The 27,895-nt window shown below is 38.0% G+C and overlaps 1 protein-coding gene across 4 annotated transcripts in view; it reads left to right on the top strand.

Annotated features, from left to right (window-relative positions):
- diaph3 (diaphanous-related formin 3) overlaps nucleotides 1–27,895 on the top strand; it is a 412,973-nt gene that overhangs the window by 166,606 nt on the left and 218,472 nt on the right. For all 4 annotated transcript variants that reach the window (XM_058790775.1, XM_058790773.1, XM_058790772.1 and 1 more), the window contains 2 exons: nucleotides 248–550; nucleotides 2,193–2,307. In XM_058790775.1, coding sequence (XP_058646758.1) covers nucleotides 248–550; nucleotides 2,193–2,307 — 418 coding nt within the window. The remainder of the gene's footprint in view (nucleotides 1–247; nucleotides 551–2,192; nucleotides 2,308–27,895) is intronic.

Genomic DNA, 27,895 nt, shown 5'->3' with positions numbered 1-27,895 from the left:
GAAATATATAGCCTAAGTTTAATTTTGCCATCACAGGAATTTTAAATTATAATAATATTACTACGCAATATTACTGTTTTTATTGTATTTTTTTAATTAAATAAATACAGCCTGGGTGAGCCTAGGAGACTACTACTTCTTCTTTTTGAACAGTAGTGCATATTTTAAAGTTGTTTTAGAAAAAGGAACTGAATTAAGATGAAGCATGTATCTACTGTTTGTCCCTTTTGGTCTCTTGTTTTCATAGTTCGGAGCCGTTCCAGTGGTTTTACCTTCACTGCAGTCTGTCCCGGCCTTGTCTTCAACTGCCTCTTCCTCGTGTCCCCCTGCCCCACCTCCTCCCCCACCTGTTCCTGGAGTTTCAGGTCCGCCACCCCCTCCACCTCCACTGGGCTGTGCCTCCATGCCCGGGATGCCTCCACCCCCTCCTCCTCCTCTGGGACTAGGCGGACTGACATCCTTCTCAATTCAACGCACGCTGCCTTATGGCCTAAAACCCAAGAAGGAATTCAAACCAGAGGCTTCCATGAAACGCTTCAACTGGTCCAAGGTAACATGTTCTGTACCATAAACAACTTTTCTTTAGTCTTTAACTTCACTCAATCCACTCTGGGACAGAATTCTGCTTTGGCACTCAAATGTGGTGGCGACAGCAGCATGAAAGGACAGATGTTTGCGAAGTAACCAAAGAAAACTTCTTCTGTTTCCTGCCAAGCATCATTAAAGCAAATGTTGCTCCGTTGTGAAGGATTACACTTTACTGTGTGAAGGCTGCTCTCGTTTCTAGGCAGATGTTGCAGTACAATGTCTTCTGAGTTGTGTTAGTTTATAACATTACAATTAATATTTAATCTCTGTCCTTTTTGCCACCGTCATACAGATGTTTTTAAAGGATTCGCCATATGCTTCATTTCATCCAAAACCTGTTTGTAATTAGCCATTAGGAGGACACAAAGAAGAGCTTTCAAACAGCTGCTTGAGAAACTGACACCATACAATATTCATAGCTCCTGACCCAAGACTTTTATCACTCATTAACTAGAGCTTTGCAGCTCACAAAGCCAAAGACGAGGCAGCTGGTGCATCATGGAGAACATGCCACCCTGTGCCCGTCAGAGGGGCTGAACGTAGCAGCGCGTGTTCGCTTAATCACACACACGGTTGGAAACATGGGTTAATCGCTTCTACTGAGAGGCTACTCTTCAGGCTCATGTTCAGTCCGTTCCTGATTGTTTGATTCCTTTGAACATGTCCTCATGGAGTAGATTTGAAGAGCTGTTATTGGCTCAGGTATTTGGCAGGAGTGTAAGGTCTGTTCATTAGCGCAGCCGGCCGCATTGATTACCCTTTCAGTCTTTATCTCAACAAGAAGACTCCATTAAACTGATCATCCCACAATGCTCTACTCTCCGGCAATGTTACCATGGCTTCCTTTCAAACTGCCAAGATTAGATCTTAGAACACCACTAAGACACTGTTTGTAGTCTTAACTTTGTCTTAAAAACATCACATTGAGCCAGATGTATTGATGAAATAATTCTAAGAGTAAAAAAATGATTTCTAGTTTTACCCATTTCACTCTTCCTTTTTCTCCTCTTCTTCTTTCCTCGTCTTTCCTTTTTTTGTGTCCTCGTTTTCATTTTCTTTCTTTTACTACTTTTTTCCTTACTTACGTCCTTTCTTTTGTTGCTTCCTCCTTTCATTTCTTTCTAGCTTTTTAGTGTCCTCTGTACCGCTTTTCTTTCATATTTCTTTTTCTTTCATATTTTGTTTTTGTTTCCTTCTTTACATTATTCTTTTCAGTCCTTTTTCCCCCTAAATGATCATCACCGGCTCGTGTTCGCTCAGTGTAATGATTCATGGGTGTTTAAGGTGTGTGTGTGGCCCGTGTGTGGCGATGTGTGACAGGAGATATCGGCCCTGTGTTTTCATGTACTGAGACGACTGAGAATGAGCCTCTCCAGGGCTGTATTCAGCTGTCACACACACTGACATGTAGGAGAACAAAATAAAGACCAGCAATAGAACACAGTATGAATATTTGAATAGGTTTCCTCTTTACTTTTTCATAAACCACCTCACTGTTTAGATGCCTCACGTTGCTTAGCAACTCCAGCATCCTGACCTCCCATGATGTGTCATGATGATGTCAAGCCATGATATTTTTTTCTCTGTTTTCTGTTTCTGTGTAGATCTCACCCCAGGAGATGTCCGAGAGCTGTTTTTGGGTCGTTGCCAAAGAAGAGCGTTACGAGAATGAGGACCTGCTGACCAGGCTCGCCATTACCTTCAGCACACTGAGAGCTGGTCAGTCAATGTTAACGCTTTTGTGTAGTCACTGCATAAATACTGTACTGCGTTAGCATAATCAAACATTTAAACCAAAAAAAACTTTAGGAGAAAACGCTGTGCTTATTCAAACATCGGTTCTTTATTTACCCTTGCATTGCAAAGAAGCAGAGATCTGTCTCCAAACTGTGCACGACGCTTCATTTTGAATGGAGGCGGTTTGGAGTTATGAGGTTTCACTGACAGTTTGAAGATCCAATGGTGTTACAAGGTTTAGTCATAAGCTCTTTTCATTGGTTAAATATTTGTAAAACCCACAAATAGATGTTAAAGATTACTAATAACAATTATTTAAAATAATAATAATACAATTTATAAAAGGTTTGGATAATTTTCCATTGCACACCTGACAACCTGTCACGGCACACCTCCTGCTATTGCTAAAATAACAATCAAATCCTCCATGTTCATTGATTAAATATTTATTCCTGCAGGGATTTCAGTCTGACTTAAAAGCAATATAAAAAAATCAAAAATATGCACATTATATAGCCTATATATGTTATTCAATAATAATGTCAAATGCATCAATGCAATAATTCACCACATTCATTTCTGACAAATCAGTTATGTAAATGGGAGAGATGTACTCGGTAGTATAATTGCAGCAGGTGCACAATAAATTTTCACTGCTGTTGGGAGGGGCCCCTGCTTACATGACATCACTGCTGTTGGGAGGGGCCCCATCTCATTCTTTGCGGGTTCTTGCCGCTAAGATGTGCGGTACGCCACTGGGCACACTATGCCACACTATTTGGAAATACTGCTATAGACATTGCCCTACCCCGCTCATATGGTATTAATTTTATTTGTGCAGGTTTTAAAAAAGGTCTTAATGTCTTAAATTTGAGCGTAAAAATCCTGCAGAAACCCTGGTGTAAATTATTATATTTCAACAGCAAATAGAAATTGTATAATTTAGAAGTTAATTTAAAAACTGCATCATGTGCAATTTACATGTTTGCATACTTTCTCTTTTAAATTTGAGTGTTGATTATTGTAGTTAAAAATAAATAGTAATTGAATTTAAGTTTGGGCCCTGTTGTTAATTGTAACCTTATAGTAATGTAAAAGGGCTCCCTATAGTTTAGAGCAGAAGCTGAGGTAGATTTTTATCCCTAAAAATTTTAATTGTTATTTTTTATTTTTATATATATAAAGTAAATCTGTTTAATTGGGGATTCACTCTGTTATATTGCAGCCATTTGCTAAAATCATTTAAGTTCATTTTTTCCTCATTAATGTACACACAGCACCCCATATTGACAGAAAAACACAAATTGTTGACACTTTTGCAGATTTATTAAAAAAGAAAAACTGAAATATCACATGGTCCTAAGTATTCAGACCCTTTGCTGAGACACTCATATATTTAACTCAGGTGCTGTCCATTTCTTCTGATCATCCTTGAGAAGGTTCTACACCTTCATTTGAGTCCAGCTGTGTTTGATTATACTGATTGGACTTGATTAGGAAAGCCACACACCTGTCTATATAAGACCTTACAGCTCACAGTGCATGTCAGAGCAAATGAGAATCATGAGGTCAAAGGAACTGCCTGAAGAGCTCAGAGACAGAATTGTGGCAAGGCACAGATCTGGCCAAGGTTACAAAACAATTTCTGCTGCACTTAAGGTTCCTAAGAGCACAGTGGCATCCATAATCCTTAAATGGAAGACGTTTGGGACGACAAGAACCCTTCCTAGAGCTGGCCGTCCGGCCAAACTGAGCTATCGGGGGAGAAGAGCCTTGGTGAGAGAGGTAAAGAAGAACCCAAAGATCACTGTGGCTGAGCTCCAGAGATGCAGTCGGGAGATGGGAGAAAGTTGTAGAAAGTCAACCATCACTGCAGCCCTCCACCAGTCGGGGCTTTATGGCAGAGTGGCCCGACGGAAGCCTCTCCTCAGTGCAAGACACATGAAAGCCCGCATGGAGTTTGCTCAAAAACACCTGAATAAGATTCTCTGGTCTGATGAGACCAAGATAGAACTTTTTGGCCTTAATTCTAAGCGGTATGTGTGGAGAAAACCAGGCACTGCTCATCACCTGTCCAATACAGTCCCAACAGTGAAGCATGGTGGTGGCAGCATCATGCTGTGGGGTGTTTTTCAGCTGCAGGGACAGGACGACTGGTTGCAATCGAGGGAAAGATGAATGCGGCCAAGTACAGGGATATCCTGGACGAAAACCTTCTCCAGAGTGCTCAGGACCTCAGACTGGGCAAGGTTTACCTTCCAACAAGACAATGACCCTAAGCACACAGCTAAAATAACGAAGGAGTGGCTTCACAACAACTCCGTGACTGTTCTTGAATGGCCCAGCCAGAGCCCTGACTTAAACCCAATTGAGCATCTCTGGAGAGACCTAAAAATGGCTGTCCACCAACGTTTACCATCCAACCTGACAGAACTGGAGAGGATCTGCAAGGAGGAATGGCAGAGGATCCCCAAATCCAGGTGTGAAAAACTTGTTGCATCTTTCCCAAAAAGACTCATGGCTGTATTAGATCAAAAGGGTGCTTCTACTAAATACTGAGCAAAGGGTCTGAATACTTAGGACCATGTGATATTTCAGGGGTGCTGTGTGTACATTAATGAGGAAAAAAAAAATGAACTTAAATGATTTTAGCAAATGGCTGCAATATAAGAAATAGTGAAAAATTTAAGGGGGTCTGAATACTTTCCGTACCCACTGTGTGTATGTATGTGTGTGTGTGTGTGTGTGTGTGTGTGTATATATATATATATATCAGCATCAGCCGTATAGTATATACTGTAGTACTGCAGTAGTATATGTATATACACACACACAGGGCCTAAAATTAACACTCGCCAAGCGCAAAATGCAAGTAAAAATCGGCATTGGCAAGTACATGTAACAACGTGTCAGTCGCCAATTGGCGGGTACAAATTTTACGAAATATAACAATGCAATGTAGTGAGAACAACAACCAGTTTTTAAAGAGATTCGCTGTTTCTGACATGAGCGAATAAAATAATATTTTCCGAAGACAAGATCATTGTGATTAGCTGTTCATAAGCGACAAGAGTGAATCAGAGCAGAGCAGTGTGATGGCCAGCTTGTCCCTAGACACGGTTCTAATAACTTTTACATGTGAAGATTTTGCTGCTTCATTTTGGAAGATTAACTTTTCCCTTCTTTATTCTTTGTAACCCGAGAATGTGGAGACACATACCTGGGGTTACGCCGCCCTAAACGGTGCAGTGAAGTATAGTTCGAAAGGCTGCGTTTTTGGCTATACACATACACCGAGCCGCTTCAGACAGCGCACCAGTAGCATTTCAACGGATGAAAACACACACATTTATGTCAAAACATTTTATTTCACTATTTACAGGGTATCTGCAGAATTTTTTTAAATATATTTAAGGCAATTTATGACCCATTTTAAGAGCTGCACAAGTAAAATGAGCGGGGTTGGACAATGTCTATGGTAACATACAGTTTTGAGCCATAAAATTACATGATTTGCAGTTCAGATACAGGTTTTCACAAAAACAAAAATCTTATACAACAGCGTTTCAGGCTATAGAAAGTTTTTATGAAAAGGGATCAATCAAGCATATAAATTATTATGTTAATTTAAAACGTATAAATATTACTGTCTTAATTGTTTAGATCTTTAGAAGGCACATCAACTTCTTTCTCATTTACAACTCTATGTGGTTGATGCGTAAAAACATGAGTTGATATTTGCATTGATCTGACCATAAAAAGCAAGAAAGGCTTATTGGAAATGCAAATTCATTCTCTGCCACAAGGTGGCGCTTTAGGAGCGCTGAAATATTGCGGTTTCCCCGGAAACACTGTACACAAAGCAGCTCGGCGCTCATAAACGCTGCTTTATCAGGAATTATAGGTAAAATGAAATTAAAATGCCAACGACACGTTTCTGAGGACAGTCGGTTACCTTCAGATACATTCACATAAAGACATCCGCGCCGCGTTTTGACTTGAAACGTGCAGCGCTCATTATTTATTCAATGACATCAAGTTTAATCCTGCCATATTGCGACTCATGTCTTTCAGTCCCCAACTGTAAGACCTCTTGAAATTATAATTAAGACATTTCTTATACCATTTAACGTATTTAAAACTTTTTATGGCCTTTTTGATACAACTCACTTTCAGAGTTTTTAAGGACCCGCGGGAGATCTGTATTTAAGGAGCCCGTCAGGCAGGGCAGTGATACATTTTGGTAGCCTGACTGGAAAACACAATAGCCCCGGGACGTCGGGCTAGCGATTTTGCGAGCCCTGATATATATGTATATGTATATATGTTTAATTTTTTTCCTACTGCTGTACCGAAACCATACCGTGATGTCAAAACAGAGGTACGTACCAAAGCGTCAAGTTTGTGTTCCGTTACACCCCTAGTGCTTTGTATGTAGTTTTTTTTTCTATCATTCTGTTTTAGGTTATTGAGAATATTCAGACTTACAATGAACACCGTTTGATTTAGAAAAAAACAGCTTTTGCCCAAGAATCAGCTTTCAAAATTTTCTGCCTTCATCAGTCAGACTTATAACAGTCCTTGACTGAACTACGTGTGCTTTAGACATTGACTACGTTTACATGTGCACGGATAATGTATCAGAATAATAATCAGAGTAAGGACTGTGATGTTTACATGTCAAGAGCAAACCTCTTCACTCCTGTTTACATGCAATTTCCATTATTATTATTCACTAAGAATTGTGGTTATTTTTTACTGCCATTATTCACATACCCCACTGCACAGCACAAATGATGGACTCAGAAAGAGCAGGTGTGTAACTGACCGCTGTTTTAATTTATTTTCGTCTAATGCAAAACACTTTTGTATGGTTGTTGTATTCCATGCCTTTTCAGCGCCATAGAAATGTGATGGCAATTCGTTTGGCTACACTGCCGTCGTGTTCTGCTCGCCGTTTCTGGATGAAGGCAAGGAACAGAGACTGGTGGCAGGGAGTTTTGTTTTCCCTAGAAATGCGATGCTTTCTTCCCCTCCATCGTTTCTAATTTCCGTATTATTACAGGTGCGTGTCACGTCGTTCATGTATGTCACTAGCACATACACACTTTGGTCAGAGCAGCAATACTGCGATTTAAAGTGTTTACATGCCTGTATATTTCAATTAAAATCTGCGTACGCCACCTATGTTATAATCGCAGCAAAGCATTATCGTATGAAGTCTAATCGTATTATTTAGATCGAAGTATTGCGTTTACATGTGGAGTTTAATCGCTATATTGTCAAAATCTCATTATAATCGCATTAAGTGGGTTCATGTAAACACACTCATTGACTCGCAAACTGGTGTCAGAAACAATTTTATTTTTGATATTCCTTCCAACACTTCGACAGGACCATTGCCTTGCAGCTGTTACTGTTGGCTTTCTGTACTGCTACCCACACACAGACACTAAATAAACCAAAGGAAAAAAAACAAAGTTTTGCACCTAGAACAAGGTTTTGGATTTAGTCATTTAAACACACTAACAGCCACAAAATAATTAAGATATCTCTCTCTCTCTCTGTCTCTTCCCCCTACTGATGATTTATTCACATTTAGCTTGTTTTGAATATCTCCGGCATGTTGCTTTACTTGATTTTCTTTTTTTTTTTTAATTATTCATATCAGCATTGTCTACCTGTCACTACTCAGCTCCGTATGCAGATATCTCATTCTGTCTCTCTCTTCTGCCTGTCTCAGTACCCACAGGGACAATGTTATGCGACCGAACCTTGAATTATGTACACAGTTTAAGATGTCTAGCTTCAATAGGGCAAATGGTGAAAGCGTGTTTTACAAGGTTGTCAGATTATTTAAATTATAATGTGTGTGTGAGGCAGATATTTTACACACAGACAAATCAGTCTTTAATTATGCGAACATGCATCATCAACTCTGTCAGGTAAACAAAGTTCATCTTCCTCATGATTTCCTCCTCCTCACTTTCTTCTAAGCTATTTTATCCATCCATTTACTTTTCTTTCTTGTGAACTTAAGTGAGAAACTTTTTAATGAGTTTGCCACAAACTCACTACTGGATGCTTTGGAGTGTTTTTTGTTGGTAAGAGAAGGCTTTGAACTAAGCATGTTTCGTTTTCTTCTGAGTAAAGTCATTCCAGATCACTTCAACCGAGACAACCAAAGTAGAGCGCCGTGTCAGAGAGAATCTACACACAGATAGTAAATACGATAAATTCAGTGTGACTTTACAGTATGAGTACTGGTTGAGGCAACAGCTTACCAGTGGCAGCCAGACAACTATGGATAAGAACAAAAGCTTGAGATATTCAAATAGTCGTCCAACATGTGACTGATTGGTTAGTGACCTTAACTAGCAAGTTTTATTTTTTTCTTTAGAAAAGTCTTTAGACATGCAAAATATGCTTCTATTTCCAAATCTACTTATATGCTTATAATTGTACTTATAGTCATATCATCGTATTTTAGGGTCCTTGGCATCAAAATGCAGTGTTTGCTCTAGGATTTTTTTTCCAGCTGTGGTGGCAGGAATATTTCCCATGGACCAGGCCCCTCCCCACCCAAGAATCACGTGCACTCAGACTTGAATTTATTTTAAATAAAAAAGACAAATACATAGTAAATAATAAAATAAGAACAAATAAATTAATGACAAGCAATAGCACAAACAAAAACAATAAGATACAAATTAAATTAACAGTATTTTTAATTTTTTTTCAGTTAGGTCTAACTATAATATATAGGTACTGAATTACAACAGAAACTGAATAATCTATTCAACTGTAAAATAACACTGGATAGTCTTCACTCTATAACGAAAGACAGCAGCAGGCTTATTTAGGCCCTGTTAAGACCTCATGCACGGATCTAATATACCGTTACACAGGGCTCTATGCTTGCTTTTCTTTTTAGGAGCACTTGTCCTCCTAATTAAAAAAAAAAATAGCCTTCCTAATATGAGGTGATTTTTGACTCCTTAAAGTGATTTACAGGGACATTTTCTTTTTACCTTTTGTAATGGAATTTTTCAAATTTTATTTTTTTATTATTTGTCATTAATTATATTGATAAGCTTTTAAAATTTTCTAATTAAAACAATATAGTAAGAAGTAGAAAAAGACAAAAGTTACCATATGAAATTAGTATGTATAAAACATATATATATATTGTATTACAGAGGTGGCACAGAAGAACACAAAAGTGGCTTGTAGGTACATTTTCAGACTTTTAATAGAGTGGGGGAACTATGACGTCACTTTGTATGCGGATCGGCTGTTAGCATGAAACTGGTTCCCTCGACAAAAAGCCAATAGGATTTTTCCATAGGCATTTGGATTATCGCAAAAAAAAAAAACATAGTTCAATCATAGTTCATGAAACTTACACGTTTTGTCCATCAAGATAATCTTCACAAAATAATATAACTTTGATGAATTTTGATGCCTAAATACAAGCGTCAGAACTAAAACTTAAGCTAAACTTAAGCTATAAACGAACTACACCACCACGGTTGCTCGCTCCCGACAACTTTCTCAAACTTATTTTTAACACGTTCAGTGAAAAGGATTTACTCTGTATATGAATTTTAATCCACACTACATGAAGCTTTTCATATAAACTGGAATAAATACAAAACTATAGCCAGAATAAATACAAAACTATAGCCAAAATAAAACTGAAAGGAGAAATTAGTAATAAATAGTATAGTGAATAAATGAAATAATCATAGCTAAAGGACATTTGAAAGCACATATTTCTGTACATTTCGAAATAAGGTGCATTAAAAGTCAATAAATCCTTGATATGAATATTTTAATTAAAAACGTGTCTCCACGTACTATTCAATCAAATTCTAGTGCATTTAATCTGTTAAGTAACAGCAGAGTGAGCGAGTTTTTGGATATGGTAAGCTTAAACTTATTTTAGTGAATAAAGTACCACATTTCAGCTATTGTTTTGTTAGGATTGGTACACAAAATGTTATTTTATCCTTGCTTCTAGGAAATCCTCTATATGCTTTCTAACAGTTTCATGTGGCCGCAAGCGTTTAATTTTAATGTGGCCTTAAAGGGATAGTTCACCCAAAAATGAAAATTCTGTCATAATTTACTCACCCTCAAGTAGTTCCAAACCTGTATGAATGTCTTTGTTCTGCTGAACACAAAGGAAGATATTCTGAAGAATGTGGGAAACGGAGCAGTTCTGGGGCACCATTGACTTCCATAGTATTTTTTTCCTACTATGGAAGTCAATGGTGCCCCAAAACAGCCTGGTTATAAACTTTCTTCAAAATATCTTCCTTTGTGTTCAGCAGAACAAAGAAATTCATACAGGTTTGGAAATACTTGAGGGTGAGTAAATGATGACATAATTTTCATTTTTGGGTGAACTATCCCTTTAAATAACTGAAATTATACTTTCAAAATGAAACTAAAACCACCAGCAGGTGGTGGCAAGTCACTGATTTTTATCACTGAATAATTCATTCAATTGATTCGTTCGAAGGGCTGATTCATTCAGGAATCAAGCAAGTGACTTTCTTTATGAATGGGTAATCATGAATCAATGACTCACTAGATTCGTTTAAACACACACTTTCATTCATGAATGAAACACTAATGTGTTTGCTTGGAGATGCGCAGCGGCTCAGCTGGTACTTTATTTGGAACTATTTTCGTTGATGAAATAGGGCAAAATCAGGCAGTAGTGTTATAGCCAGACAACGTCACTTAATATTATCTTATTGTTTTTTGACCTGTTGTATTAAATCAAGATCACATTTGTGAACTCCCTTAACAATTATTCGAATCTGTCACTCTCCTTAGTTTATTGCGATCTGTGGGCGCACGAAAAACAGACTATAAGAGAGCACGCGAGTGAGTTCTCTCACTTTAAGCACATGCAAATGATACATTCCGTCATCTGTCATCGCGTTATAAGCGTGGAACCTGCGGGAATGAGTACTATTATGCGCAATACCCGCAGTCCCACGCCGTCACTATGATGCCACTGAAGCTGCAGCCGTGGCGCCATGGCTAAATAAATGTAGCGGAAACACTGAAATGCTTGAAAAAAACACTGCTCTTGTAGGCATTGATAAGAGAAAGGGTTAATTGGTGCCAAGTGGTTATCAGCTCACTTGTGTTAATTGCAATACATATGTCCCGTGTCTTCTTTGCACAAGATTGACCAGCTTTGCTTTTACTAACAGCTTTCTCTAGGTTAGAGTTCTTAGACTGGCGTTATAGACCGTCTCTGCCTCTTAACCTGAAGCAGGATTTGGTGCTGTCAGTCATACGCTCTCCAATCCTTGAGAAATGAAGACAACCTGTCAGATTCCACTTCGCTTTACTTCAGGCCTGAGAACGCCGTGTTCTCCGACGTGATTACAGAACTCATGACAGCCGGAATCCAGACTTCCTCTCAACGAACCAAGCGCTCAGCGTCTCTGGTCACCCAGGGGCCCATCAGAGTTCTTTCACATCTCACTCGCAGATGGACTCCTCTCTTCTGTTTCCTTTCACTTCTCATCAAGTGTCTTTGGGAGCTGCAGCGAGTGCTTTTGTTTTTGTTTTATTTATTCATTGCATTTCTTTAAGGAGCAGAAGCTAACGTTTTGGATCCTCACGCCAGGATTGGCTCCGAAACGGCGGTGTACTGCTCGCTGCTCTTCATCCCCTCTCTCAAGCTCTCTTAATTTCCCTTAAGTGCACCGACATCTGGAGCCCAATTAAACATTAACCAGAAGAATCAAGACTTTTACTCGCTAAAATATTTATCTTCAACACTGCTGTTCGTTGTTCTCTGCTGTTGTTGTGTTCGTCATTGTTCGTCCCTGAAATGAGTGTGCTGATTGAACAGACGCTTGATTTTACACTCTAAAATCTGTTAAAGTCCTGCTATTTTGCCTCATACTCTTCCCGTCAAAGCGGCACATGCAGGAAACAATCACCAGCAGTGGCTTATTAGAGCAAGCTTGCCCTGCCTCTGACTTTCATCAACCCTCTATCACAATGATTCAGGCCTTTGTTGGACCATTGAGTGATTGCTGGAATAGAGCCCACACACAAAAACAAGCCCTGCAATCTGCCGCCCTGATACTACTGTCTGCAGTTTCACATGGCTTGCTAAAATTATCCATCAGTCAGAAAGCTACTTGTCTTCCTCATTGACATTGGCAGTTTGAGTACAGGGTGTCCAAGGAAACATAGTAGAGGAGTGTAGTAAGAATCTGTATGTATAAATTTAGTCACCCACTAGACCTTCTCTGTGTTTTAAAGGGGTCCTATTATGCAATTTCACTGAATTTTAGTCAGTGGGTAGTGTGTATGTTTGGGCATAAAAAGATCTACAAAGTTACAAATCTCAAAGTCCAGCTCCAAAGGGAGATATTTCGTTTTTAAAAAATCCCTTTTCAAGAACTACAACAAACGGCTCGTTTGGACTACAAAGTTGTTTTCCTGTATTTGTAATATCACAAAGTGGCCCATTAGAATATTATTAAAATCCCGCCTACGGAAATTCAAATGGTTGGCGGGTGGGGAGAATGCTTGGTTGAGCACTGCACGTTTCAAAATCGAAACCCGGTGCGGGTGTTTTTATATCGCTGTATTTCTGAAGGAAAACGGCTGTCTTCAGAAAATTTTGGATGTCATTTTCGTTTAATCTTGCATGAAATGTCTGATAAAACAGCGTTTATGAGCAGAGCTCTGCTTTGTGTACAGAGTTACCGGGGAAACCTCGATCTCTACTCAAACCGCCTCCCGCTGGCAGATAATTAATTTGCATATACCTGTATATGCCACCACAAATAGTGTAACTCTGTGGGACTATGGTATAAATAAATTCAACTGTATAACAGTTTCACTGCAACTCATGTTATAATGTTAGAATTAAAGAACAATAAACACAATACATATTACGGTTGCACTTATCTATACATAGTAAATGCAGTTATTTTTAAGCTGTTGTTGACATCCTATCTAAAACATGATTTAGCCAAAAAAACAAAAACAAAACAACAACGTTACCACTTTGTCTTGCAATATCCGTGCATGCAAAGGTTCTGCGCGATCCTCTTGTTCAATATTCTTGGAGTCTCAAACTCAAATCTGGCTCAAATTGATATGGCAATATTGACGAACTTGCTGTTTTGGCAAGGGGCGGGGCAGTACTGAAACAGAGTCTAAGCTGTTCGCTAATCACAACGCACTAGGACAGCTAACCAATCACAGCACATTTTGTTTTTCGGAAGGCAGGCCTTCGTCTAACCCAGAACTAATTGAGCTGTTTGTGCCAGGCTGGGGAGAAAGGTGTTGTAATAATGTAAATTATGTGAAAAATAATGTGATTTTCGAACCACCAAGCATGAGAACATGTTCTAGAACACCCCCAAAACAAAATCAAGACTTTGTAAAAGAGCATAATAAGACCCCGTTAATAGTTAAAAAAAAACATTTTTTTTAATTAAAAGTATATATTAGATATTTTTGACACCTTTCTCTCTGTAAAGGGACATCGTTTTTTGTTATTAATTTTTTTTTCCAAAACTTGTGATTTATTAATAATTGGACACTGTCCAGTCCACTATTGAACAATTTGATAATTCAATCCAACCATCTTTTCGATTTTTTGATATATAATTTTTTTTATGAATCTTTTGTTTCAAATTGTTACATTTAATCAGTCAATTAGAATAAGACATTTAGGCTGTTACCAAACAAATTAAATCAGTATCAACAAAATTAATTTTTGCAGAAGTTGCATCTGAAGTGGCATTACACTGTTTAATGCAGGCAGGTCAGAGTGACATGGAGTGCTTTAACCTGCAGTTATAAATGCATAATGTTTTAAGATTTTAAAAATAACAAAATTGAATACTGATATTTGAAATAATTGAAATAATAAAATATACTCTGAATGTGAAATTAAAACCGCCGGTAGGTGGCAGCAAGTCACTGGTAATAAGTGAGTTATTGCGATTGAACCGAATCATTTAAACGGTTGATTCATTCAGGAACTAAACACCATCATGTTGCTCAGAGACGCAAAACAGTGCTGTGGCTGTGTTTGGAGTTATTTTTGTTGGGGAAATGGAGCAAAAACAGGCAATATTGTGTCTAAAACATAAGTCTCTTAATATTAACTTGTTTATTGAAGTTTTGTATAAAATCAATGTCACATTTGTAATCATGCTTATTTTTGAAGAAAAAATGGGACTCTTCCTGTGTTATTAACTATATGAAATTATATTTCTGCCCCCATATCTTGGATTTATTGATCATTCTTAATGCATTTTAACACTCTAAATGCACATGCACACTGTTTAACCCACTACACATCACGTAATGAATGTGTGCACTCTGTAGGTGTTTATTTTTTTGTTTTTGCAAAATACTCAATAATGTCAAATCGCCAGAGGTGGGTAGAGTACCCAAAAACTGTACTCAAGTAAAAGTATAAGTCTGAATAGTTACTTGAGTAAGAGTAAAAAAGTACCGGATAAAAAAACTACTCAAGTAGTTAGTTACTAGTTACTTTGGATCATATACTGAATATAGTCTATTTTTATCTATAGATATTTAGATTAAATTTATATATACATATACTGTGTATGTGTATATACGTGTGTGTGTGTGTGTGTGTGTATATTATACACACACACACACACACACACACACACATATTCTATTAATAAAAGAAACCTGAACAAAATGTCACAGGTTTCAAAAAATATTAAGCAGCAAATCCCTGTTCCCTGTTGAAAAAAACAGCATATGCTGGTAAGGTATGTTTTGAAGTATGGGATGCTGGTTTGAGCTGATTTAAGCTGGTCCTTTGCTAGTTTATGCTGGTCCGACCAGCTAAACCAGCATCCCAGCTTCAAAACATACCTAATCAGCATATGCTGGTTTTTTCAACAACACTGGTAATAAATCAATATATTTGAATTATTTCTTTTTTGTCATCAACATTTTTTATTTTTCACACATAACATCCAAAAAAAAAAAAACACAACAACAGACACATACTCAATATCTCAAAGTCCAGTCAAAGGGAGGGAGAGAGGGAAGGACAAGAAAAACACAAAAGTCACTCCTTTATACAGTCACGTATATCAAAGAGAAAGCACTGCCAAGCATCAATGGTAGAAGGCTTGGCCCCATTGATTCGTGCTGTTGTACATTCACAAGTCACTATTTGCAGGAGGCTACGGATCCAATATGCTTTTCCACACATGTGCGGTGTAAACCAGTTTTGTATTATTGTCTTCTTCGCAGCTGTAAAACCAGCAAACAACATTCTCTTTTGCATTGAAGTTATACAGAGACCAGAATCATCATTAAGAAGACACAAACTTGGATTAACAGACCAATCCATTTGCAGTAAGGATGATAAAACCAGGTTTACATGTGTCCATAGACTGATGACGACAGGACATTCCCAAAACATATACAGAAAAGTACCCGATGCTGTAGTATTACATATATGGCAGTTGAGATTCGGTTGTAGTTTCATTTTAAATCTTTTGTAAGGAGTTATGTATGCTCTATGAATGACTTTGAAGTGAATAAGACGATGAGCCAGATTTTTAGATGTTAAACTGAGATTAGACCGCACTCTCTCCCAGTCGACAGACAAATTAAGGTCAGATAATTCCCTATTCCAAATAGTTTTAATAGAAAGAGGTTTTGTAATGCAATCAATAATCTTATTATATATTAAAGAAACAGACGGCCGACCAACAGATGGTGCAATCCAATCTTGCATAGGATGAGAGGAGATGGGAGATGCCCAAGGAACTCCATATGCTTTGAGAGCAGAACGTAATTGAAGAAAGACAAAATATGCGGATGCTGGTAGACAAAATTTGGTTCTTAATGTCTGAAATGAACATAGGCCCTGGTTATCATATATATCACCACATGTGTTTACACCTAAAGAGGACCAAGAGGGTTGGACAAATGGACGATTCCCGCATACAAAATTAAAATTGTGCCATAAAGGTGTACTGTTACAAAATTTGAAGGTTCCTCCTATCCGACATTCCACCGTTTCCCAGATTTTAATAGAGTTGGCCACAACCGGACCAAATTTATAATTATCCCCTTTTTTTCCTGTGCCAGTAAATAACATATCTTGGAATCTATTTGGCTTAACCTTGTCAGCTTCAATCACTCTCCAAGAAACTGTAGATTGAGGATCAACCCAATTATGAAGAGCCTTAAGCTGGAAAGACCAATAATACAGTTCACAATTTGGTACAGCCAGTCCTCCTGCGCTATTAGGATGTTGTAATGTGGTAAGCTTAATTCTGGGGCATTTATCATTCCAGATAAATTTAGAAATTATGGAGTTGATCTCCTTAAAGTAACCTGGAGGGGGAGAAAGTGGTAGCATAGAGAAAAAAAAATTAAATCGAGGTAACGAATTCAGCTTAACAGTGGAGATTCTTCCTTGAAGAGATACTTTAAGATTCTTCCATCTTTGAAGGTCGTTTTTGACCTTAACTAAAATATTAAAATTGTCTCTGGCAATCTTATGAATGTTTTTATAAATGGTAATGCCCAAATAGATGAAAGATTCCTTAATAGGGATAAATGAGGGAATAGAAGAATTAACTTTAACATTGTTAATTGGCATTAAAGCAGATTTGCTCCAATTTATTTTATATCCTGATAAGCTATAATTAATTCCTTAATTATACTAGAGACTGAAACATCAAAGTGGTCTAAATATAGAATAATATCATCAGCATATAATGAAATACTATGATTATGATCATGAATCTTAATCGATACTTCAGATTTCCTGATGGCTTGTGCTAAGGGTTCCAGAGATAGACAAAACAATAAGGGGGAAAGTGGACATCCCTGCCTTGTTCCCCGCTGCAAAGGGAACGGGGGGGGAAATAATATTACCAGTTATGACTGATGCTGCAGGTGAGTGGTATAATGTCTTAATCATAGAAATGAAGTGTTCACCGAAGCCGAAACATTGCAGAACTGCCCACATATAATTCCACTCTAGCCTGTCAAAGGCTTTTTCTGCATCAAGTGAAAAGACCGCACAAGGGGTCGGGTGGGAGTCTGCAAAGTCAAGAATATGGAGTCGTCGACGTATATTGTCTGATGCATTGCGCCCCTTGATGAAACCAGTTTGGTCCTCCTTGATCAAACTATGAATTACCTTCTCCATACGAAAAGCAAAAACTTTAGCATAGATTTTAAGATCACATGGGATAAGCGAAATCGGTCTGTAGCTGGAACAATCTAATGGATCTTTCCCTTTTTTAAGAAGTAATGAAATCAGTGATGTTTTTTGATCTCTATGAAATACCCCATGTTCAATTGCAAAATTAAATGAATTAAGCATAAGTGTCCCTACCAAATCCCAAATTTCTAAATATAATTCAGGGGGGAGACCATCTAGACCCGGCGATTTGCCCTTTTGAAGGCTTTTTAGAGAGACGTGAAGCTCCTCCAAACTTAATGGGGCCTCCAAAGATTCTTTATCCATCTGTGAGATCCGAGGCAGTTCCAATTTATCTAAATACTGCTTACAAATTGGTTCATCAAAATCTGTTTCGCTTTATACAGATTCATGTAAAACCTTTAAATATGTCATTAATTGCCGAGGGTTCGTGGTGACCTGATCATCCGATGATTTTATTGCGCTAATATATGCCTTAGACTCGCATTCTTTCAACCTAAGGGCCAATAAATGACTAGGTCTCTCCGATTCAAAATAATATTTTTGCCTAGTCCTATGTAAAATTAATTCCGCCTTTGAGTGTGAAAGTAAATCATATTCTTCTTTTACAATGATTGGATTTTATTTTCTAATTGTGTAAACTGGTGAGTTTTCGCTTTGGCAAGAGTAGAAGAAAAAGATATACAGAATCCTCATATGGCACACTTAGTCGATTCCCACATTATTTGAGGATCCACATCAGAGGGCATATTGATTTCAAGAAATTCCTTAATATATTCTTTTAGTGAAGTAATGAAAGTCTGATTACTTAATAATGATATGTTAAAGCGCCATCTAGGGGACTTGGCTTTAACATCGGAAAGAGGAACACTGCACAACACAGCAGAATGATCAGATAATAAAATTGGTAATATAGAGATGGAGGAATTCGACGAAATTAAAGATGGGCTGAGAAATATGTAATCTATCCTAGAGAAAGTCTTATGTCTATTAGAAAAAAAAGTGAAGTCCTTAGCTTTAGTATTCTGAATTCTCCAAAGATCGATTAAGTTGAGCTCCGTGATAAATTTATTCAGTAATTTAGAAGATGGATTGGCTGTTGTATCAGATTGAGATTTATCTAAAGCAGGATTTATGACAGCATTAAAATCACCACCCACCACTAATGGGCAGTCAGTCTGCTCAAGTAATGTTTTGGAAATCTGTGTAAGGAATGCACTGTCTGTCTCATTCGTACCATAAATAGAGACCAATGCTAACCTATTATTATATATTTTGCATCGGATAAAAACAAATCTACCCTTCTCATCACTACCAAGGTGTTCAATTGTTAAATTTAACTTTCGATTAACAAGGATAAGCACCCCCTTAGTTTTATTTTGAGCGCAGGAAAAAGCAGCTAATTTATAATATTTATTCTGAAAACGTGCCACGTCAGATTGTTTTAAATGCGTCTCTTGAATTAGGGCACAGGAAATAGACTTACGGTGTAAATATTCTAACACACGGGTTCGTTTAACAGCAGAATTTAAACCATTCACATTCAGTGATAAAATATTTAGAGTATGCATTGAATATTCATAATCCCATAATTGTATTCAATAAATGAAAAAGAACAGAAGCACTTCCATTCTGTAAATAGCATGTAAACGCTGATGTGCATTTTAGATACCAAACCTCCTAGATGAAAAATCCCTTTAGAAATAAGGTAAAATAAATAACAGTATAAATGTCTGTTGTAAAAAGTAAAAACAACATAACCTGAACAACCAACAACCATAAACAAGGAACAACTCAGACCGCACATTACCGAGAACATAGGTCTGACTGAGCAACAAAAATAGTGATGGTTCGTGACCGATCCACTCCAACGCATGACATGTCTCCCGAAAGGCCCACACAGCCAAAAAATATTTTTAATTAAACCTACTCTCAATTAGTCCCCTCCAAAAAAGAGAGAGAGAAAAAAAAGGGGATGTCAGTCTTACCAGCAACGAGATCGTTGTACCGTATATATAGGGACAATATCTCGGTAGTAGAGAGGAGAGAAGAAAAAGCAAAAAATAGAGTTAGGAAGCGTCCATGTCCATCCTACCATCATCCCCTACTGAGCAGCTAGAACCATGTCCATCCCGGCCATCAAGTTCCTCCCGCTGGACCGGAGAGACAGCGGCCGCTGTTCCCCCGTCGCCGCCCCGCAGAGCCGCGGCATATGTCTTCTGCTGAGACAGGAAGCTGATAAAATCCTCCGCTTTCTGAGGGGAATCGAAGCTTTTCTGTTCCCCTTTGTGCCATAGTTTGAGTACCGCCGGATAGATGAGGAAGGGCTGGAGGCCAAGCGCTGTCATCTTCTTCAAAACCGGACCGAATGCCTTCCTCCTGATCGCTGTAGCTGGACTAAAGTCGGGAAAAAATAGTAGTGTAACATTGTTCTGTGCGCATTTCACCGGATAGGCCTGCCGAGCACCCTTCATGATATCTGATCTGCCATGCCATCTCAGTACACGGAAGATGAGAGTGCGCGGCCGATCGGAGCCTCTCCCTCCGTCATACACGCGGTGCGCCCGGTCAATCTCAATGTCACGGCCCTTCAAGGAAGGAATCCACTTGGGAAGATTAACTCTGAGGAAACCAGCCGCGTCGGATCCCTCAGCCCCCTCTGGCAGCCCCACCAGTCGTACGTTGTTCCTCCTGCACCTGTCCTCCATATCTGGCATCTTCTCTGTGAGTCGCTCCAGCTGATTTCTTACGTCCGTGACTGCTCTCCTATTCTCACGTGCATCTGCTTGCACAGAATCAACGCGGTCACGTGTCTGCTTCACCGCGGTAGCTATGGCCTCAAACTCCTCTCTTAGCTCTTTAACAGATTTGTGGTCGCTTGTATGTACTCACGCAGTTCGCGCAATGCTGGAATCGGTACAGAGTCCATCGCATCTCTTACTGCCGAATTCACAACCGAATTCAAAGTGCTTTGCTGCTCTTTAAATGCTTGTTCAGTACGGCTAGCAATAGCATCGTCGAGGTCTTCTCTAGAGATGGCGGAATCTCTGAATTTTTTCTTCATTGGCGATTGCTCAATCTCTCTTTTCCGATCCCCTTTGTCTGCCTTAGCACTCATGATGGGTCCAATGCAGAGTGGTTCAAATTTTACTGACAGGATCGTATAATATGTGGCAAAGTGAGCAGAGCGAAAGACTAAGCTTGCATCGCCGTCGAAGGGTCACGTGATCCCCCTATTTGAATGATTTCTGAAGGATCATACAACTCTAAAAACTGGAGTAACAGCTGATAAAAAATTCTGATTTGCATCACTGAATTAAATTAAATTATATTTTAAAGTATATTAATTATGTATTATAAATGTATATATGTATATAACCTCTGACACGGAGAAGAGTGAAAACTCCTCACATGACCGCTACAGAACATCTGAACATAACGGAACAAATGCACATTGACAGATCTTCTTTCTTCTGTTCTGCAAAATGTAAACAAATGTAGCCTTTATTTCTGCAAGTGTAAATATTGTGAAAATATCAATATTAATTGTGTCTAGGCAAAGGCATTCCTCCTGGAATTAACGCGGGTTAGGCGGGTGTTCATTTCATACTCTGTGACAGCTTATTTAATGAATAAATTATACATAGTATTTAATGTGTAAGGTACATACTGTAATGTCATAGTGGTATCGTGTACTGTAATCGAATCTATACCTGTGGAACCGGCAGCACACGCGGTGTTCGTCTAATAAAGATCTTCATAGCTAGCAAACCATAGCCTTTGCAGATTTGCTTTCAACTGACTGTTGATCCAAAGACACGTCTTCAACGCTCTTGATGTTACAACTCTGAGTGAGAGTTCAGATGACTCGGCGCGTGCGGCAGGGAACTGAACGAATCATTCAAACTGATTCGCGAACCGATTCACTGGTTTGCCAACTGGTCTGATCAAGCCTTCGAACAGAATTGACGCAAAAGAATGAATCATTCGCGAATGGGCATCGCTCATTGTCCAGAAAAAAAGTAGACGGCGCGTTTGGAATAAATCGAAGGATTTTTAACTATATTGCATTAAGATAAAGAGCGTCGCCCACAGTAACGAAGTAAAAGTACAGTTTTTTTCACTAAAAATGTACTTAAGTAAGAGTAAAAGTACCCATTTTTAAATATACTCTAAAAGGTAGATTACAGTTTTTGCTGCAAAATGTGAAAGTTATTCCTCTCGTGTCTTCTTCCAGAAACAAAAAGTAGCCGTTATGAGTAGGGCTGGGTGTCGATTCAGATGTCTCAATTCGATTCGATTTCGATTCGCAAGCTCTCGATTCGATTAGATTCTCGATTTTTTTTAAATTTATTTTTTTTTTTTATTACATTCAGTGAATATAGTTTTAATACAAAAGCTATTGATATTTCTAACAAAATGAACAGTAAACATCAGTTTACAAATAGTGAATTAATAAAATGACATTAAGAACCACAGGCCTGTATTTTAAACCTATTCTTTTTTTGTATAGGGTCCTTTCTTAAACAATAATAGGGCCCTATAAAATGTTCTTAAATTTTCTGGTAATCAGATGAAGGCATAAAAAAAAACATTAATTTATCCTAATCAAATGAAAATTAAACCCTTTTATTTTTTGGCAAACAGTGCTGCACAACAGAGGTTTACTGTTAAAATGAAAAAGAAAACAAATTTGTATTAATATTTATTGTTAGTAGTAGCATTGAGTCTTGCTCTTAACGTTAAACTAAACGTTAATTTTGACAGGTTGCCGTGAGGAACTTGCAGCTGCTGTGTATCATGTGATATGATGGTAGTTTTCTCAAATTAAACTGTAAAATGCTAATGAAATGACTCTGAACAGCAGTGTGTTAATGTCATCATATAGGGAGATGGCAGCAGATGAAAACACCGTGAGCATCGTCCGCGCTTTAGTATGTGTGTGGTAAACAAAACGTCAAATGCAAAATGCGTTGCGCCATCCGCCGTTCGTTCGTTCGTTGCGGAAATCATGGCGCCTTATGCGTGATATCAAATGCTTCCACAGATTTATAGTATTACTATAGCATTTCACCCGAGCATTACGAATCACGCGTATGGCTTTGTTCTTGGTTCTCATCAACAGTATCTCCGCCATAAGCACTGAATGACAGGCTTTCTGTTGTAACATCGTGCATCGGTAAATACGAGTGACATCTAGTGGAGAAGACTAATGATAAGAATCACATTAATCAGATTTTGTTTTAAATGTGTGCTGAAATAAATACCGGAAAAGATCGATTCGCGGCTTTTGAGAATCGATATAGAATCGACGTCATTAAAAAAAACGATTAATCGAAAAATCAATTTTTTTTGGCCAGCCCTAGTTATGAGCTCTTCATGTTTGTTTACGGATGATGTGGGTGTTTACATGTGCGCGCGTCTCACGTGGATGTTTAGAATCTGAAAAGTGCGATCGGCTCGTGGGCGTGATCGCATTAGAGATAATGAGTTGAGACGGGAAAAACTGGACATCGCGTTGGTTGTATACGGATTACTTTAGCAGAGAATATTTGTTTTGGACGTGACTTACTACATTTAAAAGTAGACATTTCAAGCTTTCTATACATATTTCCCATGTCTTTGAGGCAAGTATTCGCTGAGATTCAGGTTGTTTTATTTGGGGTGAATCCCATTTCTCTTTCTTACCCCTTTTCCTTCATCTTACCCCTAGCCCTTGTCCCTCGAAACCGAGTGGTAAGTGCTAGGGGTGAAAACATACCCCTATGAAATGAGACACCACTTGGTTACGGTTACATCATCATCATACACCGTCGCTAGCTGGCTGCTACATCACCAGAGCTGACAAGTGTTGATCACAAACTTTGGATCGTTTTACAAACTTGTTAAAACTGTAGATATGCATGGAGTGCATTCAAGGCTAGTCTGCAGGACTGTTGTGCAAATCAGCAATGTAATGTTAGCGTAGCAAAGTAGCGTTTTTTTTTTTTTTTCAAACGTTTCAATTAAGAACATGGTTGCAAATATATATGTACAGGACTGTCTAGAGTACAAAACAAGACTGTAGTAATTTTTTAATAAATTATTTAAGCCGAAAATACTTGATGATCTGGCCGCCATTGTTGCCGGTTGCGCAGTGTGTTCTGGGTACCCCTTGGTTTCAAGTAAGCTCGCGAAAATGCTTGGTTTTAAGGGGTATCTACCACTTCCCCTTAGCCCTACCCCTCGATCAAAACGAGAATTGGGATAGCCCTTACTCTCACGTGAACGCGCAAAACTAAGGGGAAGGGGTAAGGAGAAGGGGTAAGACAGAGAAATGGGATTCACCCTTACGTGTCTGTGAAGAGAGATGACAGAGACGGCAGAGAACGCACCCTGTATATTTTCTTTATTTTACAAAAGCACATTGTTTTGTTGTTATTATGACTATACACAAAAGTAGACCCTTTGCAGTTTCAAACGATACCTTATTTTTATCTGTAAGATCAAAACTGACGGAATATTTTTATTTCTTTCCGCGGTCATAAAGAAATTACGAGACAGACCACACCAGTGCGGGCTTTAATCCCAGGGGGTTAATGTGTTGTGACAGATTGCTGTATTGCCCCAGTTCAAACAGCACACGTGAACTGATCGTCTTTTTTAATATTTGCTTAAAGCATGAAATAAACATGAATGAACATCAGAATGCATTTTATTTCAACCGTGGAAAGACTTCAATACACAACATTTATGAAGTTCAAGTCCACCGAAGTTAATCTACTGTCCTGTCTGATTTGTTTGTCGGGCAAGTTTGCGGATTCGGCGTTATGACTGGTCAGATCACCTGTCAGTCAAGCTCTTTGCGAACAGCCAATCTGATAATTGAGGATGTATTTTAAATGACTTAACAGCTGCAAATCTAGATCTAGAGCAAAGTCTTTCATAAATAGACAGTCTTTTAACTTTGTCTGTAGTCTACAGCACAACAAAGTATGACATAATAACACACAACAATAAACACAGATCAACCGGACAAACAACCATTTAGCGAACTAACCCATGGCAGAGCCCCAAAAATCAAGAAAAACACAGAAAATCAGAAAGGCAAATCTCTCGAATACAGTTGCTTCGTTCCTGGTGTGAGTTGGAACTGCGTGGAACAAAACCTTGTCGGAGCCATAAGGAGTAACGGTTACATAATACTCTGCTTTTAAATGAACGTTAATTTATAAAACAAAAGTTCTTCTTTGGCAAGATTAAAATACACTTTCTTAGTAGCATAAACACAGGCTGTACTACCTTTTAAACTTTATTTCTGTCACTGCAGCATCCCGAACAGGTGAACGAACACACACACATACACACACACACATTAAATCTATCTGCCTGATGAAAAAATGCATTTAAAATGTTCATATTTTAGATTTAGTGAGAGAATATAGTAAGAATTTATAATTTATCTCATCCACCTGCGACCCACCCGCAATTAATCAGAATGTACATTTTTATTACCCGACCCAAGGATTATCCGCAGCGCCCAAGGATATAACTGTGATCCGCACATCACTATTATGTTTACTTTTACATCCAACTACAAAACACCTGCATTGCTTACGAGACATGTCGCTACAGATGCTCGAGTGCGGAGAAGATGACGGAGAGCGTACAACTGGCTGAGGGAGGAAATATGCTAATACAGGACAGTCCGTCAGCGGATTAAAAAGGAGGGAATGGATTTCTATCAAAGTCAATTTTGCATCTGATGACTCATTTAAAAAATGTTGCTGTCACAGTGATTTATCAAGTAGGATAAATGCAATTCTTCCCAAACACCAAAAGAGCTAACAGTAAAAATGAAAAAGTTACAAAAATATATTAGGCTATGTGATCCTCTTTAATTAGTGGGCTTTTATTTGCATATATATATATATATATATATATATATATATATATATATATATATATATATATATATATATATATATATATATATATATATATATATATATATATATATATATATATATATATATATATATATATATATATATATATATATATATATATAGCTTCATTTGTATGTAATGGACACTGTGCATTCACAGTTTTTCAGAATTATAAAATATTATATTTTAGTATTGCATTATACCATACTGCTGTGTCATAAAATAGAAAAGAACAGCATTGATCCTGCACACAAAAAGGAAACAAAACATTTGATGTGAAAATAAATAAATGCGAGCTCCAGTACTATTATTTATGAAGCTGAAAATGCTGTTATTCCAGCAGGCAAACAAGTGTTGCGGTGAACTTTTCATTATAAATCTGACACTTTTCTTGATGTATTTATTTTTTGTGTTTATTTAAAGTTTCAGTTCTCTCTTTTTCCTGAAATAATAGAAAGAGGAAGAGAGTACATGCATTTTTAACAATGTGGTCTTTGCTGCTTTTAATGGCTGGTCATTTTCTCAGAATATTGCGAGTTCTGAGGCGAGCATGTTCCTCTTGTCAGATACCTCTACCGCTGCCCCTGCCCCATTGACTTGAATGAGCGAGGGAGCAGGTGTGAGCGTGTTCGCTATGTGTGACTTTGTATGTATGTCATCTGTCACGCCTGCTTTGTGTGAGAGAGAGAGAGAGAGTGTGAGCACAGGTGTTGTAGCCTCTATGAGTAGATAACATCTGCAGGGGCCAAATCTCTCCTCCGCCCACCCCTCCAGATGTGGTCCGTCTCGTGGGAGCAGGTGCCCAGGCTGTGTTGCTGAGCTGAACGGCTGGTGGGACATCCCAGGGGAGTGCTTCTCTGGTGGTACTGTTGTCCTAATAACAATCTACGAAAACTGTCAGATTGTAACCTGAAACAAAACCCTACCAGAAGGTGGAAAATATCGTTCAGTGTTGTGTAATATGACCCTCGGTTCACAAGTTGCCAAATTACCGGTGGATGAAATAGATTTAGCTTGCGAGTTTGTGTTATTGGTCCAGAAACTTCTCCGGGTCGTATGGTGTAAACATAATTGAGTTTGTTGAGACTGTAATATAATCCCAAGTCCTTTGTTGTGGTCTTAAATGTGATTTCTTGTAGGTAGATGCATTTTATTCAGCACATACTTTGTCTTTTCTTCTATGAGGAGTTGTGTAGGTGCGTGTTGCTGTGTTGTCAAGGCCTTATAGGCCAACTATAGGCCAAGGCTAGTTATATAGGTTGTCACTTATAAACTGAATTTGGCTCTGGTTTGGCCCTCACTTTACTCTGTTTAGTCTGCCTTACAGAAAAAACAGAGCCAACATTAATTATTATTATTTTTTTTATAAATATTTTGGCTGTAGACCAATTTGGAGTAGACGTCACTTGCAGCTGCGCACGCATTGTGGTGCCAGCAAAACACTAATAACAAATAGAGGGAAATGGGTAAAATCCATGGAATAAGAATAATAAAAAAATATGATTATATTTATTTATAAGTGCACAGACTATGGATGAAAACTGCTATGATTACCCTACATTAAAAGCATACATTTGATTTTAAACAAAAGGTCTAAATAATATTCACACATGCAGTTCATAGGGGACATATTGTATTAGCCCCTACAGTTACAGCATGAAATACTATTTAAACCCATTACTACATTTTACATTGAACATTTTACATAACATTTACCTATTTTATCTCACAATTCAGACTTTTTTTCCCGCAAATGCGAGTTCATATCTCCTAGTTTGGACTTTGGAGGTAAAAAAAGGCCAGAAGTCAGGGACATAAACTCATGATTCTGAGCCGAGGAGAGAAGCGAGAATGACGAGTTGTTTTTCCTTATCAGAGTTGTGAGATATAATCTTGGAATTGTGAAAATAAAGTCAGAATTTTGAAATATAAATTTACCTTGTTTTTATTTTATTACTACATGGATTCCATAGACTGCTACTTGAAAACTGTCATTTTCTGCCAGCAGATAGGCTCTGCCCAAAAAAAAAAAAAAAAAACTAAACCAAAAAAACGTCGTCACTGTTTGCAAACACAGAATTGGTCTATAGTTACAGCTACCAATAGCAGTTTAGTGCTCAGTGCCATATTTAAATGAATAATGCTGATTTTTATTTAAAGGGCTTTCAAGCTCCAGTTGGCCATGTTCAGAGGTGTGTTGGGAGTGATATCTGCATTTAAATGTGGTGAATCACTTAAGTTATTGTTCAGACTGTCTACAGAATAAAGGAATCAGTTTCAAACATGTTATGGTTGACGAATTAGGCATAGCAACTTTTTGGTGTAGCTGAAAAAATTATGCTTGGAAGATAGCAGTTTAACCCATTTAATATTATTATAATTTATTTTATATTTTATTTATTTATTT

The sequence above is a fragment of the Onychostoma macrolepis genome, chromosome 11, assembly GCF_012432095.1.
Source record: "Onychostoma macrolepis isolate SWU-2019 chromosome 11, ASM1243209v1, whole genome shotgun sequence".
In the NCBI taxonomy this organism is placed as follows: domain Eukaryota; kingdom Metazoa; phylum Chordata; class Actinopteri; order Cypriniformes; family Cyprinidae; genus Onychostoma; species Onychostoma macrolepis.
This window is presented reverse-complemented; position numbering and strand designations above follow the sequence as displayed.